General features: G+C 46.7%; 1 protein-coding gene across 2 annotated transcripts; it reads right to left on the reverse strand.

Annotated features, from left to right (window-relative positions):
* Positions 1-1,912: 1,912 nt before the first annotated feature.
* Positions 1,913-15,376, reverse strand: NSMCE4A (NSE4 homolog A, SMC5-SMC6 complex component). 2 transcript variants are annotated; one of them, XM_032423336.1, is made up of 11 exons: positions 15,049-15,373; positions 14,245-14,322; positions 12,192-12,322; positions 10,204-10,355; positions 8,188-8,287; positions 7,404-7,494; positions 6,447-6,541; positions 4,664-4,712; positions 3,849-3,943; positions 3,683-3,768; positions 1,913-2,863 (listed from the first exon to the last, which is right to left on the reverse strand). In XM_032423336.1, exons 1-10 carry the CDS (start codon positions 15,338-15,340, stop codon positions 3,694-3,696), a joined length of 1,158 nt encoding a protein of 385 aa, XP_032279227.1. In that variant the 5' UTR covers positions 15,341-15,373; the 3' UTR covers positions 1,913-2,863; positions 3,683-3,693. The 2 variants fall into 2 exon arrangements, 1 of the variants encoding a protein (XP_032279227.1); XR_004301690.1 differs by having other exon boundaries at positions 2,850-2,863; positions 3,683-3,943; positions 15,049-15,376.
* Between the last annotated feature and the right edge of the window lie 903 nt (positions 15,377-16,279).

Genomic DNA, 16,279 nt, shown 5'->3' on the forward strand with positions numbered 1-16,279 from the left:
AGTCACATGCTCTCCCTATTGAGCCAGCCAGGGGCCCCTCCTATTCAGAAGTTTAAAGAAGAGAAAGTGGCCCATAATCTTCCCTGCCCAGATAACTTCTGTTGATACTTTTTTGAGATTTATTTACTTGAGAGAACGAGAGTGAGAGAGAAAGAGAGAGGGCAAGCACACTAGCAAGGGGAGGGGCAGAGGGAGAAGCAGACTCTCTGCTGAGCAGGGAGCATGACCCGGGGCTCAATCCCAGGACCCTGGGATCATGATCTAAGCTGAAGGTAGGTGCTTAACCCACTAGCCACCCACGTGCCCCAATACTTTTTAAAAATAATGAAAAAGTGCATGGTTAGAAAACTCAATTATAGAAAGATACAAAATGCCAAGTGACAGCTAGGCCACTTTGGTTTCCCAAAGGTCATCCCTCTTTCTTTTTTTAAATTAATTTATTTGAGAGAGAGAGAGCACAAGCAGGAAGGGCAGAGAGAGAAGGATAGGGAATCTCAAGCAGACTCCACACTGAGCGTGGAGCCCGATTTGGGGCTCGATTTCATGTCCCTGAGATCATGACCTGAGCTGAAACCAAGAGTCAGACGCTCAACTGACTGAGCCACCCAGGCCCCTTATGTTTCTTGTATGAGCAGAGTTTGACGCAAGTAGAAGACAGGCCAACAAAAGGGAAAGAGGAAGGCAACTCTAAACAGATTTGCTTGAAAAATTGTAATATTAAGACCACATGGGTGATTCCATTAATGTGAAATGTCCAGAATAGGCAACTTTTGACAGAAAATAGGTTATCGGTTGGGGCTAAGGGTTAGTAAGGAGACAGGTGAGGAAGGGTACCTGCCACTGGTTGGGGACAAGAATGTTCTGCATCAGGATGTGGTGGTTACAGAGCCCTGTGAACAGACTGAGAAACAATGAAGTGTTCGCTTTAAATGGGTGAATGATATGGAATGTGAAGTTCAACCAAGATGGAAGAGAAAGCTGGAGTTTAGAGGGGGAGGTGAGCCTGGGTGGAGGCAAGGAGCCTGGTCATGTAAGTCCTCCACAGCGCTGCAAGCTGAAGTGTCTCAAGTCTTGAAGGCAGTGGGGAGTCACTGAGAACTGACAAGTGGTTTTGAAGATGTGGAGGGGATGCGAAGGGCGGGCAGGAAGCGGAGGACACCAGACGGGAGTCTGTGGCAGAAATCTGGGCAGGATGGAGAAAATCAAGACACCAGATGGGAGGTCATGACCAATTAAGGTAGGGGCTGTGGGGGAAAAGAAATCCTAGCTTTTGGGGTGCCTGAGTGGCTCAGTCAGTTAAGCATCTGCCTTCGGCTCAGGTCATGGCCCCAGAATCCTGGGATCAAGTCCTGCATCGGGCTCCTTGCTCAGTGGGGAGCCTGCTTCTCCCTCTGCCTGCAGCTCCCCCTGCTTGGGCTCTGTCAAAAAATAAATAAAATCTTAAAAAAAAAAAAAAAAAAAGAAAGAAATCCTAGGTTTCTCTGGAGGAAATAAAGTAGTAGAAGTACCCCTATAGGGATTAAGGGAGGACAGATTTGGGAGCTAATTTATACATATGTTTAAAACAGCCCCTATGCTGCCAATAAGCCATTGGTCACGTATGCCTGTAGCTTTTCAGAGTGGAGTCAAAGTTTGGAGAATGTTCAGGATATAGATGTAGGAGAACTCATGAGGGTAAGATGGGGGGGAAGGAGGTCAGGGAAAGCACCAGATAGAAGGATGTACAGCTTTCCAGGAGTAGAGTTTTTTTTAAGATTTTATTTATTTATTTGAGAACGAGTGAGCGAGTGAGTAGGGGGACAGAGGGACAGGCAGACTACAGTGAGCATGGAGCCCGATGCAGGGCCTGACCCAGGACCCTGAGATCGTGACCTAAACCAAAATCAAGAGTCCGACGCTTAACCGACTGAGCCACCCGGGCTCCCCTCCAGGAGTGGATCTTTATGTGTCAAATGCACAGCATTCAACCCTGGGATCGAACTATTTGAGAAGGAATCACCAATTTGGCCTAAAACAGCCCCCGGGGAATGCTGGGAATGGAGGTGTTCCTCTGCCCGGGTTCCAGGACGGCCAGAAGGGGAGAGCGCCTGTGATCCTTGTTCAAAGAAGAGACAGGACAGTAACTAAGGGTCACGACAGTTGTTTTACGATGAGAGATAACCGTGGTTGAAGGGAAAGCGCTAGGTATGGAGGGTGGGGGACACACCTGAGCACCAGGAAGGGCTGGGACCCAGGGAAGGAGGATGTAGAAAGCTGGGGAGTGGGAAAGGGAACCAGAGAGGGACAAAAAAACATCAAGGCCAGGCCTGAAGGGCCAGCAAAGATGGGCAGCCCGGGAGTAGCACCATCCACCCCGCCGGATGGTTTTCCTCTTTGGGGTTTGTGCAGAGAGGACTGCTGCTGGGGACAGGTATCCAGCCTGGCCTGGCAGAGGAGAGGGCTGAACAGTTTCCTGTGAGTAAATCACAGGCTGCAACCTATAAAATGGCTGATATGTGACTGTGTTTTACCTACAAGAGCAACAATTTCGTACAGTTCAACCTAAGATTTGTGGATTTGACCAGCTAACTTTACAGCTAAAGAACCATAATGATATATAGGCCATAACAACCTAACTAAAAAAGTTTTAATGGGACAGGACTGGAGAAAGGACAAACTCTGGCATGATGGGAAAATAAAAAGTAACTACAATTATTTGTGAAGATGGCAGTGAATTTCCTTTAATCAAAGACAACCATGACAAATTCATTAACTATCAAAAGCTACATTTTACTAAAAACAATCTGTCTTTAAAAATGTTTAATCATACAATATATACAATACATGCTGCTTTCCTCTTCCGATTTCACTATCCATCTGAGTCCTGAAAGAGGGAAAAATAGCTGGTTAACAGTTTATAAATGATAAAATGAATCAAAAGTTCACCTGATATACATAAAAAGGATCTAATAACTAGTCCTTTCTCTCTGAATAGAGCCCCAGGCCACGCATATTATATACCTTATGTCTGTTCTGTTTCCCGCAGTTATCTTGGAACAAAAGAAGCTCAGTTAATTGAGGTGCATATTAAGAGTTTACGTTAAGTATTAAAAGCTAATTTGAAACTCTCAAAATTATAGAAAATTTGAGCTAAAAAAAAAAAACCCTTAAGGATCTAATTCAAAATCCCCCCATTTTACAGACAGATTTGTAGACAAAATGAAGCTGAGTGAAATTAAGTGATTTGCTCAGTGATTTTAAACTAAGGGGACGGAGCAAAGAGAATACAGGTCTTCTGACTCCCACCCACAGCAAATGCCCGATCATCACAAAGATTTCCTTCTAGCATGTTCTCCTTCATAAAAATAAAGAAGTGTTTCACAGCATAACTCAAGATTTCAGAAATGCCCATTTACTGACATTATTCCAGGTAATTCTGTCCTAATCCTCCTTTTCTACTTCATAGCTGTAAAATAAGCAAATCAGATCGGACGGTGATGGGAGGGTTCAATATTCTACTTAACCAAAGTAATCCGAAGAAGGGGACTTGCAGCCACTAGGCCCAAAGTTGCCTTTCTCACGGGCACACACAGTTCTAAGAATGGGGCACTAGAGGGAGGCAAATCCCAATTCCACCCGAATGAAAAAAAGGAAGATGGTCTGGAATGCTAATTAACATTTAATAACACATAGGAAGAACTACCTTTGCTGGCGTCAAGCGCTTAGCCTCTGCTGGCTCTGGCCTGAAGCAATCACAGGCTCTGAAATCTCAAAGGTCTTCACGATCTCCTGGCAGAGAACAAAGAACATTTGGGGACTGGGTTTACCGCAAACGAAGAACTACCCCAGGGCAACATGCAGAGCTTTACCTCCCAGTCACGGTAACTCAAAGCTATAATTCCTTGATTCCTAATTTGGGTGTTTTGGTCAATTCCCTCACTTTCTTCATTAATATTAACAGGCTCTGTTTGAAAGACAAAAGTTTTCAAAGGTTATCAAATCGCAAGAGGTACTCTGAACAGAAACTGATGAGAAGGAATGAACCTGTATCGAAGACACTTATAATATTACATACTTATTATGATTCCGTGCATCACTGATGTGTTAAGAGTGTTATTACGGTAGTAAGTAATCCATTTGCTTCCATTAAAAAAAAATACCTCCCGTAGTAGAGTTACACGTGGCAATCATTTGAAAACTTCTGCATATCTACCTACCAACCTCAGAGCTGAGCCCTAGTGAGTCCAAAAGAAATTGAGAACTATTAAAGTACCAATCAAGGCAATAAAAATACTTGACTCTCTACAGGGGACCTTAGAAAGAAACGACTCACTGAGCTGGTGAAATTATTCAACTAAGATCCTCTCAAGGAGAGGAGAGGGAGGTGGCTTCAGGGAAAAAACGGAAGAAAAGTACAACAGCAACTATAATTACAAACATTCTCAAAACTGAAGGGACTTTCTTGTTAATCTTTAGGGCAGATGTTGAGTCAATGATACAGATGAACCCCCTCATTTTAACTGATGACCGTGTTTGCAGCATTTCAGTTAGTTGAGCAAGATAGAGCACTGTAAAAGTTACCTAAAATGCAAACTCGGTTACATTCAGAAAACTGCATTTCATGAACTCGAATAACACATACATTTTCTCTAAAACTAATTTTTCTTAACATAGTATCATTTACCTATTATTGGCAGTCGGTCTTGGTCAAGCTTTATTCTTGCAAAACCATCCTAAAACACAAACATAATTTTAGATTTAGATTCAAAAGCCGATTTAAAAAATTACATTCAAAACCTATAATCATTGGATAAAAAACATTATTAATTAGAAAACTCCATATCCCATGGGGCACCTGGGTAGCGTAGTCGGTTAAGCGTTCGACTTGATTTCGGCTCAGGTCATGATCTCAGGGTCATGAGATTGAGCCCCACACTAGGCTCCATGCTCAGCAGGGAGTCTGCTGGAGATTCTCTCTCCGCCTCTCCCCCCTTTCTCTCTCTCTCAAAAACAAACAAACAAACAAACAAACCTCCATATCCCAGACAATCAAAATGTACTGTAACAATAATGAGGAGATTATGTGGGTAAGACTTTACATTGGGGCATCCTTCAGGTTTCTCATCAGCCTCCATCCTGAGGATCTCCTAAATAAAACTGTAACTGGCTTGGCTCTTAAAACTTGGCTCTTAAATGTGATTCATGCATATTTTTGGACACTCGGCATTTTATTATGCATAACTCATCATTTACTGCTGACAAAATATGCCTTTGTTATCATTTCTGGGAAAATACTTTGGTCGAGAAAAGATTTTTCCTGAGGTTAAAATCAAATTCATCATCCATGAGCGGGAGTGCACCTGTTATAAGACTAAAGACAGTCGAAAGCAAATTTCCATAGTATATTTCTGAGTAGGGGTTTTCTTTTTTTTTTTTTTTTGAACCTCTATTTTGAAATAATTTCAAATTGAAAGGGCTACAAGGCTACTATAAAGACCTCTCATATATTCTTTCCCCAGCTTTACCATCTGTTCAAGTTTTGCCACGTTATTTCCCCCTCTACATACGTATTAGGAATTCTCATGAGAAAATAAGTGATAGACAACCTGCTCCCTTTCCTTAATACTTTCAGTGTATGTTTCTTGACAAGAACAAGATCTTTCCTTACAAGACAACTATCAAATTTGGGAAATTTAACATTTATACCATACTGTTATCTAATCTATAGTTCCATATTCAAATTTTGTCAATTCATTCTGTAAATTCCTAAAATGTAAAAGCAAGCACACAGTTTTTTTTAAGTTTATTATGTTTAGTAATCTCTATAGCCAATGTGGGGCTCAAACTCACAACTCTGAGATTAAGAGTCGCACACTCCAAACTGTGAGTTTGGACTGAGCCAGCCAGGCGCCCACACTGAGCCAGCCAGGCGCCCACACAAATTTTCAGCTAGTTTCTTCTGCCTGTGTGCCAATGTTTTGCTACAACGGGTCTACCATACATACCAGTTAGTACAAATACCTTTGCCAGCTCCCATCCACAGCTTTTATTATTTACCCCCCTTTTTTTGAGAGAGAAACAGAGCAAGCAAGAGCAGGGTCCACACAGAGCTGGACACAGGGCTCGCCTGAGATCATGACCTGAACCGAAATCAAGAGACGTTTAACTGACCGATCGAGCCACCCAGGCACCCCTATTATTTACCCTTTTAAAAGCTATAAAAGAGGGGCGCCTGGGTGGCTCAGTCGGTTAAGCGGCTGCCTTCGGCTCAGGTCATGATCCCAGGGTCCTGGGATCGAGCCCCGCATCGGGCTCCCTGCTCGGCAGAGAGCCTGCTTCTCCCTCTCCCTCTGTCTGCCGCTCTGCCTACTTGTGCTCTCTCTCTGTTAAATAAATAAATAAAAATCTTTAAAAAAAAAAAAAAAAAAAGCTATAAAAGAAAGAAGAGAAATAATCTTAAATCTTACCCTTATAATGAAGGAAACATGAAAGATGTTTTCCACTGTTCGGGGGAAAGAATGTGGATCAACCACAAAGTCAAAGAAGGACATAGGAGTATCAGCTATAGAAAAAAGAGGAAAAAAAATTCTTCAAAACAGGAAAGATGATTTTTGCCAATCAGTAAGACCAATATTCTGTGTTAGCAGAGGAAGGAAATGGGCACTCAAACTTTCGCGGGAGTGAAAACTGATTTAGCCCTTCTGGGGGGCAATGTGACATATCTATTAAAAATATGTACGTCCACTGATCTGGCAACCCGCCTCTCAAAAGCTGTCCTACAGAAATATCAGCATGTGTGCACAAAGTTGTGTACCAAGATTTCCCACTGCAGTGGGTTTCACAAGAATAAAATGCTACAAAGAACTTAGTCGTCCACCCACGGAGGATACAGCCATACAGTGGGAATCACTGAAAAGAGTAAGGGGGATCTGGATGTACGGATATGGAAGAATGTCCACGTGGAAAACTCACGGTGCAGAAGAATGTGTGTATTATGATTAGCTTTGAAAAAAGCAAAAAACCAACAAAAATTCCCAACTTACTTATGTGCAAAGTCACGTGACGGACATAAACGTAAGATCTGAAAGTATACAAGCACATCGTACAGGGTGGCTGCCTCTGGGGAGCGAGGGAACAGGTACTCAACTCTACTTTTCCCCCTTCTATGGCACCTTTTATTTTGTAACAGAGAAAATACCCCATCTTTTATAAGCAAAAATGGAAAGTTACTTTGCCAATACTCTCACATGGGATTGCTAAAGGAGACGCTGAATTAAACACACATGCCAAAAAAGAATCAAAATGATTCAAACATTACATAAAACTGAAAATGCTTTTTAAAAAAAATAACTTCTGACTGCAAGTGGTATTTGTCTAACTGATAAATACAAATTGCTCTACTTTGAACTTGGTATCATACTTACGATCTTCTCGAAAATACGTTTGCAACAATCCCAAAATTCTTTCCACTTCTTTTTCTGTTGCTTCTTGATGAGATTCTTCCATTTCATTTAACTGAAAATATAAAGTCATTACCAAGCAGACTGACCTACTTGCCTGCTCATTCATGTTTTCTGCTCTCTGACACATCTAAACTCCTCTAGCTGTCTTTTACTGGGGGACTGCTAGCAGTTTTTATCCTCATCTTAAAATTTAAAGTTAAAAAAAAGATTGTCTAGTTTCAGTAACATTTTTTATATTAACTTTTTAATAGAGGAGTAACATTACCAAATCAACCATTTTCAGGTTGAACGTAAATAGCAAAATACAAATAGCGCAGTTTAGAATAGTGATTCTCAACTGAAAGTGATTTTGCCTCCTGGGACATCTGCCACTATCTGGAGATGTTTTTGGTTGTCACAGCTGGGAGGGGAGGCTACTGGCCCCTAATGGGGAGAAGCCAAGGATGCTACAGAGCATCCTACAACACACAGGACAGCCTCTCACAACAGAGAAGGATCCAGCCCCCAATGTTGATGGTGCCGAGGCTAAGAACCCCTGGTTTGGGAGAACTGATCCAAACTACAGACATGAATTAAAACTAAGACAAGGGGTTAATCCAATCAAATGTTTAAAAGCTGCAATTATTTAAGTAATTATTTAATGAACCAAACCTGACTCTAGACCCTAAAGCTTGGAAAGATGGCCAGATTGCCCGTATATTGTATGAATAGCTGCTGTAACCTGAGGTGTTTTTAAAAAACAAACCTGGTCAGGCATTGTCTTCTTCTCTTCTGTCATGGGACCTTTTCTTGGACGATCACTTCGTGGCTTTGGCACAGGGAACTCTCCTTGTATTGAACCCAACCTAATGAAAAATATGCTTTCATGTCTTTTTTTGTTTGTTTTTTAAACAAACTGGTTGCACTAACTGGAAGCAGTTCCCACGGAAATGGTCGAATTCAGACCAGGCTCCAGTGATATATGAACTGACATTGGACCAAAACTCTTGTCAGGTTTGTGACATCCTCTCTGCTCCCTTTGTGTGTCTCAAAGAACTCCTAGGAACTTACTCAACCACAGATACCCCCTCAAACGCCTTCCTATTTTGCTCTCAACAGTGAACCGGTAGATATGCCTGTGGTCTTCCCAGCTAGCCTGCTGTCTCTTTGGCAAAGCCAACTTCAGGTCAGTGGGAAGGCTGAAGGTGTGGGAAAGGGGAACAAAGAGCTCCACGGGGGTTAAAAGCCTTTGGACTAGGGGTGCTAAGGTCGAGGCTCCCAGCCTACGACAACAGAACACACCCCACACCTGTCTCAGAAGGACAGGTCAAACAGAAGCCATGGAATTCTTTCCCCCTTTGTACTCTCTACACCCCTTAAAAAAAGCTCTATTGCAGACTTAAGCTACAGTAATAGATGTACCATGCAGAGGCCAAGGCCCCGCGAACATGGACCCATATGGTCCCTAAGCTCGAGGAGCTCAAAGCATGCAGTGTAGATGGACGGATCCAAATCCACAGACACACACACACACACACACACACACACACATCCATTTCAACATAATACAGTAGATCCTACAGTGCTGTGCTAGAGTAATCCCCAAGTGTTCTGAGAGCACGGGGGCAGAGATCTACCCAGACATGGGAGTGATCGGGTCGGGATCTCTGATCTTACAATGATACCTCTGTCTGGAGAAGTTACTGGAAGCTTCCAAGTTAGGGTCTGGGAGAGGAGCAAACCTTCCCAGATGGAAAAGACGGGGAAGAGACTGGAGGCCAAAGTAACAGCAAGTGCAAGGGCACAAAGCTGTAAGCAGTTCACTGTGGACGCGGGCTGTGCTGGGTGAGGAGAGAAAGTTTCAGGCACAGCACCCCAGCTGCATTTAGATCCTGGGGTTTATGACAGAGCCTTGAGCTCAAAAGCAAAGAACAGAGATTTGGACTTCATCCTGTAACAAAGAAGCCTGATCTTTACGCTGACATGTACGCAGTGGTTCTGGGCAGATGCGTGGCCCCACACCTGTGCATCTCCAAAGCCTTCTTGCTGAGGTACCGCCGCCCTCCAGAGCTTTGGGAGGGTGAACTGGAGTAGACAGATGCCCAGGAGCTGGAGCACGTAAGGGAGAAACAACTGGGTGGCTGCCCCAGAGAATGTATCTGCTGGGGGTCACAACCAATGTCTCTGAAGGTGGTCTTACAAAAGAACCAGTAAGGGCTATTCTTCGTTCCTCCAAAAGGGCTGGGCTAGGAAATTACGACGGAAGCTAAACTGAGTATGAAGATAAACTTTTCAAAAGTAGAGTGGTTTCCAAAAAAATGGGGTGGGCAGTTTATGTGAGTGACTCAAGCAGGCTTCCAGTACAAGTCAGTGACCATCCAACAGGAAATTACAATGAATGGCATTTGACATACGTTAGTAAAATCTTAAAAGACCCTCCATAAGAGGTATCATCCTCCTACAGGATAGGGGTTAAAGACGACAAAACAAAGCCAGACATTGTGCCCCAGACCCAGAGCCTCACACACTAGAAAAGAAGGGAGCCAGCAGGGCCCTGTGGTAAGCGGTTCTGGCCCACAGCCTTTCCTGCTTAAATTAAGCAGGATGAGGTTCCATCCACATCAAGATTTTATGGGCTTTTCGGTCAAAGTTTAGAAAAATCTCCACACAATGGCATCCTGATTGTCACCGCCACCCTACCAGATAATTCTTGTTCCTACTATAACAAAACAACTTAAGGTTTACAAATGGCTGGTCTGACCGATTTTTAAAATAATCTTACAGAAAGTGGAATGTATGGGTTTTATTAAAGGTGTTTTCTGCTGTTTTGCCTGATATTTTCCAGGAGTCATAGACTATGAATTCAAAATCAGAACTATCTTCATCACGGATGAGTTCTTCAGCTTCTAGCGGATTTACACCCATATGTGTCAGCTACAAAAATGAAGGGAAACAAAAAACCCCAGTTAAGCCACAGGCAATCATTCACCACATCCAATAATCTCTATCACTAAACTTGAAGAGGCCAGAGGCAAAAAAGCCTGTTCAGTGCCCTAACACGTCGGCTACATTTCGTATTATACAAATAATCTTATATAAACCCCACCTTTCAAAGGTAGAAATACTAGAAGGAATGAATCCTTAGTCCATCAAAGTATTAGGAAAGCTGTACCAACATACAAATCTGAAATCACATCCCAAATCAAAGGCTCCAGGACAGAACAGGCAAGTTTAGCTGGCTTCTGGATTTTCGTTTTTAGCCAACCTCCTAGAGACCTCTCTCCAGCTTGTGTCTCAGTACATCCAAAGAGCAGTGGCCTAGAGTCAGAGGATCGCTCATCTTACCACTGCCTTCCTGGGAAGAGTTGCTAGAAGTCTAATAATTCTCTTATCCCACACTATCTCACAGAAAATCAAAGCACCCTGATTACATTATGAAATTATAAAATGCCTACAAGTTATCAAATTAAAACAGTAATATCAAACATAAACAATAATCAAAAAGCCCTCGGGAAGCTTGCCCCTATTAATAAAAGCAATCAATCTCTGTAGAGAGGCTGCAAGAGCCCGATCAGAGACGTAAGGTCAGCAAGCCTCCGCCCCCCCCCCCCCCCCGTCCCCCGCTACTGCACGCATAAGGAGGACGCGTCCGTTTCTGTCTGGTCAAATCTACCCATCTTTGCCTTATAGTACCTATACTTGATGAACTCGGAAGGGGCTTCCCCACCCAGCGATTTCAGAGCTGTAATTTAGGGTTTTATACTGAATGCCTTAAGACTTCCGGAATTTGCTCCGATTTGTTAAAGTACACATCTCACCTGGATAAATACCAGTAATTTAAAAAAAGATAACCCAGGATATAGTCACTTTATTTATTCAGCTATACATGAGTGTGCATTTTCCAAATGCGTTATACCTCACAATAAAAAAGTTAAAAGAGAGAAAATTTTAAGGTTTTAAATTTAAGTTAAATTTCAATTTTAAACCATTTAAGGTTTTAAAAACAACAGGAAATTCATCTGCCTCCTGCCTTTACAAAAGAATTAATTTATCTGGGCCGGTCTCCTGGTACTAAATCATTTTAATAACCATTTAACAAACATTCAGGCAGAAATTCAAAGTCCTAGCACAAATGCTAGGACAGAGGTTAGCTCAGAGTGGAACCAAAAACAGAAAAAAAAAAAAAAAAAACAATCACAACATAGTAAAATGCAAGGTCAGCCTCATTGTGCTTTTTTGGTAAATCCACCAAAGAAAAGTTTAAAAATTTTAGGTAACAACCATTCAAAGAAAGGTGAATAAAACAACAAAAAGACCCACAAAAAAGCAAAACCCCAAGCATATTCATATGGTTCCAAGATATTGTCAAGGACTGATGAAAACATGCCCCCCCACCAGGCCTAACTCCTCTCCAGCTGAGCCCTGCCACCTGCAGGGTGGGTCCTGCCCAGCCCAGGACAAAAGCCCAGGGTCACTGAGAATGAAAAAATGGCCATTTGTAAATAAACGTAGCACCCAGAGTCTTAGAATGCTAAGAGATTTTTAAACCTCTAAGCTGCCACCCTAAATTCCTCCACAGGGCTCCCCTGTCATTGTTTAACTTGGTGAGATCTCTTTGGAGGAATCTGAGACATGCCCCCCGCCCCGGCCCCCCAAAAAAGGAAAAAGGAAGTGAAATCCATTTGCATACAGATCTAAGCAAAGTAGATAGTTATACAATATGTGACATGGGAAACATTTTTTATTAAGATTCTGTAGCTTTGAACTTACTAGAGTTTCAACATATCTTAACATATCAAATGAGTTCAGATCAGAACGCAGCTGCTTTGCTTTCTCTTTGCCCAAATCTGAAGCCAGAACAAGAAACTGGGCATCCAGGACTGCTTCTCTTGCTCGGGACACTATTCAGAAAAGAAGGAAAATACACATTACTAAAAACCCATTATTCACAGGGATTTTCCTGAAATTTCCACCTACTTACTTGACATTTCCCACTGGACCAAAAAAAAAAAAAAAAAATTCTCAAACATACCCATGTCCCTCTAAAACCTGGCTCCTCTACCCAACCCACCAAAATCTGGAGTCAGAGCTGACCAGTCCTCCTAAAAGCCACTCTCCCTCCGGGGTCCTGCTCCTGTGAACCGAGCCACCAGCTCTTCATAGCTCTGGTTCAACAAAGCCTCTCTCCTCTCCCACACCGGCTTTTTCCTCTGACCCCAGGAGCCCATCTTTGCCACGATTCCCACCTGTGCGGAGGTAAGTCAAAAGGGAGGCCCACTCCGTGTAAGGCAGGGTGGCTTGCTGAGCAGCAAGAGTAGGAGTGCGGGCTGGGCAGGCAGCCTAGGACTCCCCCCCCCATCCCACCCCCCAGAGTCAGCACAGGCCACCACGTCAACAGCCTACCGCAGGGCAGCGACTCTGAGGATGGGTGACCCAAAAACGTTTGACAGAGGACCCAGGACTTAAGCTATAGAGAGGAAAAGATTTCAACAGGAGACAAGAAGCGAATGGGGCAGGGAAACTGAGGAGGAAGTGGGGGAGGGGAGGGACAGGCCCTTTGGAGTTAAGAGCAGGCCTGAGGGGCCCCGGGGAAGGGGGAAAAGTGCTCCGGGAATACCTGGAAAGGCAAACTGGAAAGGGAGCCAAGAAGAGGGGAACAGGGCAAGGCTCAAATACAGAAACACCTGGGCCTGGCTCGCTCCTGAGGCCTTTTCACTTGGATCCCCCACTTCCTGAACCCGCCGCAGGCTGCTGAACTTGCGGACTCCGGGTTCTGTTTGTATACATCATTTTTCTCCCATTTTATTTCGGAAGCGAGGCTGCGGAAGTGACCACGGGTGAGAGCGGGCAGCAGGGGCCGGGGCTGGAGGCTCATTCCTGGGCTGCCCCAGGGCCTTGCCCACCGGCCTCCCAGCGCGGCTGGAGAGAAAAGTGCAGACTTCTCGGTCACAGATGGCTTTGAGGCCTCCGCCGAGTTAAAACCATGAACGCCAAGGATCTAGAATTCTGTGTTTGCTGAGCGACTCCCGGAGCCCAGCTGAGTGAGAGAACTTCGCCTTAGCGAGGTGACCCGGTCAGCAGGGCGGAATCAGCCGAGGGGGAGGCCATGTGTGGCTCAAGAACTAATAAGATGCACAGTAAAACCGCAAGGGAGTTGAGGGGGTCGAGAGGAACCTTGAGGAGACCGACTGGGAGTCCAGGAGTGAAGAGAAGACAGAGCTAAGGACGGTGGAGGAGGGATTTAACCAGGTGGGGAAACGCCCAGTTCTGGAAGGATTCAAATGAGATTTAGCAAATGGGGGAGACCCCACTTGGGGAACAGCGAGGAGGCTGTGACCAGAGCTAGAAGGACAGTCACTTGAGAACACGCAGACACAAAAACGTTAGCGGCGGGCAACAGGTAAGCCATTAGTCATAACTAGCACGTGGCTAGACGTAAAGCTTCTGGTCCTCAAAGACCACGGAGCACCGTGTTCTGTTCAACAAATGCATCCTGGGGATCCAGCAGCCAATACCACAGACAGAGGAAAGGTAACACATGCAAAGTCCTCAACCCTGGACAAGCAACAGGACCACCTGGGGGGGGGACTTGCTGAAACAGGCTGCTGGCTGCACCCCCAGAATCTCTCATAAAGCCTTCAGGGCGCCTGAGGGGAGTTAAAGCAGAATTACCACTACAATGAAAAAACTTCCCACACTAGTAAAGCACTATTACAATATGTGGGAATTGTGTGATGGCAATAATTTGGCTCTTATATAAAACTAATTAAAATTACTCTAAAACTTATAATAAAAAGCACTCATATATAAAATAACGAATTACCTCCATTAAACAGAGTGTTGGCCTCTTCAAGGACTTCTGTTAATTTGTCGCTGGCATTCAGTATATCCTCCCGGTTTTCTATGTAAAAAAATACAAGGTTTGGGAAATGTGCGCATCAGGCACTCAGAGTCCGGGACGAAGCGATCACCTGCAGGACAGCCAAGCCCGGCCCCTGCTCCCCCGGGTGTGTGTGGGGGGGGGGGAGGGGGGCGGATTACTTCACACATCTCCATCTTTTTAACCCAAGTGGCTCGGAAAGAGAGAGGTAACTGTACCTTTAAGCAGCATGAACTTTACAAGGGGCCCGGCTGCCTGTACCCTCCACCCAAGGGGCTCCACAGCCCCTGCAGCCCCTGAGGAGCGCTCCGAAGGGCGGTTCCCAAACTTTGCAGCCACAGAGGCCCCTAGAGGGCCACCCGACAGATGGGCGGGCCTCCCCGAGTTTCAGAGTGGGGAGGTCCGGGTGCGGCCCGAGGACTGGCATTTCTGACAGCTCCCTGGTGGCGCTGCCCCCCCTCCGCCCCCGCGCTGGGCGGGCGACCGCGCGCCGGACCCGCCGACTGCCAGAAAAGACGCCCGGGGCCCCGCGTCCCGCCGCCGCCGCCCCCTCCCGGCCGTGCCGGCCCCTCGGGGCCCGCGCGCCCCCGCCAAGGTCGCGCAGCTCGCTCCACGCGACGGCGCGGGGCCGCCTCGCGAGCCAATGAAGGCGCGGCCAGGCGGCGCGGGGCCGGCCGGGGCGCCTTTGACCAGCCGGGCCGCGCGGGCCTGCGTCCGCCACCTGCCCCCGCCCGCGCCCCGCCTTACGTTGGACCGAGTTGATGAGCGCCCGGTACTGATGGCGGATCTGGCGGCACAGGCCGTGGTCGGTCTCCGCCTCCAGGCTCGCCGGGTCCACCATCTCGTCCCCGGAATCCGACGGCTCCGTCTCCTCCAGGCTCGGGCGCTCCGGGGCCTCCCTGCGCTCGGGCGCGGCGCCGCGGCGGGACACGGGCGACAGCGGGGACCGCGAGCGGGAGCGGGAGCGGGTGCGATCCCGGTGCGGGTCGCGGCCCCGGCCCCGGCCCTCGGACCGGCGGCCGCTGCTGTCCCCGGACATCGCCGCCAATCCGCCGTGCAACTTCGGAACGGCGGAAGTTCGCGCCAGAAACTGAAACCCCTGCTCGGCGCGAGCGCCTGCTCCCCGCGGAACGCGGCTCCCGGGCCGGCGCCAGCGCACAGCGACGCCTCTGGCGGGAGGCCGGCGGCGGGCGCGGCGCGGGGCGCTCCCGAGGCGCCGCGGGGCCCGGCCCCGGCCCTGCGCTGCCCGCGCATTGGCTGCACCAGGGGCCCGCTTCCCGTACGGTGCGGGCCCTAGAGCCTTGCCCCGCGGGCCCGCGGGCCCACCCCGCCAGGCCTGCGTCTTCCCGGGTGTCCTTGGCTCCCTGGGACCCGGCCACAGCCTGGCGACGTCAGGGCGCGCGGTGCCTGTGCGTCCGGGGGGCTGCGGCGTTCGAGCCGGGGAGACAGGAGAGGCGGCTCCGTGACCTTAGTTTCTCTGAGCCCTCACTGGGCGGATCAGACGAGGTCCCTGTGCCTCTGGCAATCCCACGCGTGGTGAAGACAAGAGCAACAACTATTAACGACAAAAATTGTCTTTCTCCTAGTAAACGCTCTGCTCACTGTCCCTTCTAAATACCTGCATCATGGCAGTTTATGTTCACAACTGGTTCTCAAACTAAAATCTTCTAAAATATCCTCGACAGGGTCCAAGACAGATGGAATTATATTCAGAAAATGTAGGAGTTTCATTCTTCGTGTTTTGGGTTGTACTGCAAATGTCGTTTCCCAAAAGTTCTCTTTGGTGCTGAGAATACATTTTATTTTCTCAAAGGAACAATATTGTCAGTTGAGTTACTACTCAAGTCTACAAAAATACCCTTTTGTGCATGGTGCGCACTCAGCTGGAGGTAAGCACTATTCGCTGGCCCCAGCAGCTGATACAGCCCGCGACCCCCACTTACCTGGGTTCCAGAAGAGGTATCCTCTGATGCCTGCC

The sequence above is a fragment of the Phoca vitulina genome, unplaced genomic scaffold (genome assembly GCF_004348235.1).
Source record: "Phoca vitulina isolate PV1807 unplaced genomic scaffold, GSC_HSeal_1.0 scaffold28, whole genome shotgun sequence".
NCBI lineage: Eukaryota > Metazoa > Chordata > Mammalia > Carnivora > Phocidae > Phoca > Phoca vitulina.

What these genes read in the sequence shown, in the direction of transcription:
- NSMCE4A (XM_032423336.1), bottom strand. Translation starts at nt 15,340, where the DNA reads ATGTCCGGGGACAGCAGCGGCCGCCGGTCCGAGGGCCGGGGCCGGGGC. An exon ending in ACCCATACATTCCACTTTCT is followed by an intron (nt 8,288 to 10,203) that starts GTAAGATTATTT and finishes ATTTTTCATTAG; the next exon opens with GTTGGGTTCAATACAAGGAG. An exon ending in AGACCGACTGCCAATAATAG is followed by an intron (nt 3,944 to 4,663) that starts GTAAATGATACT and finishes TCTTTCAAACAG; the next exon opens with AGCCTGTTAATATTAATGAA.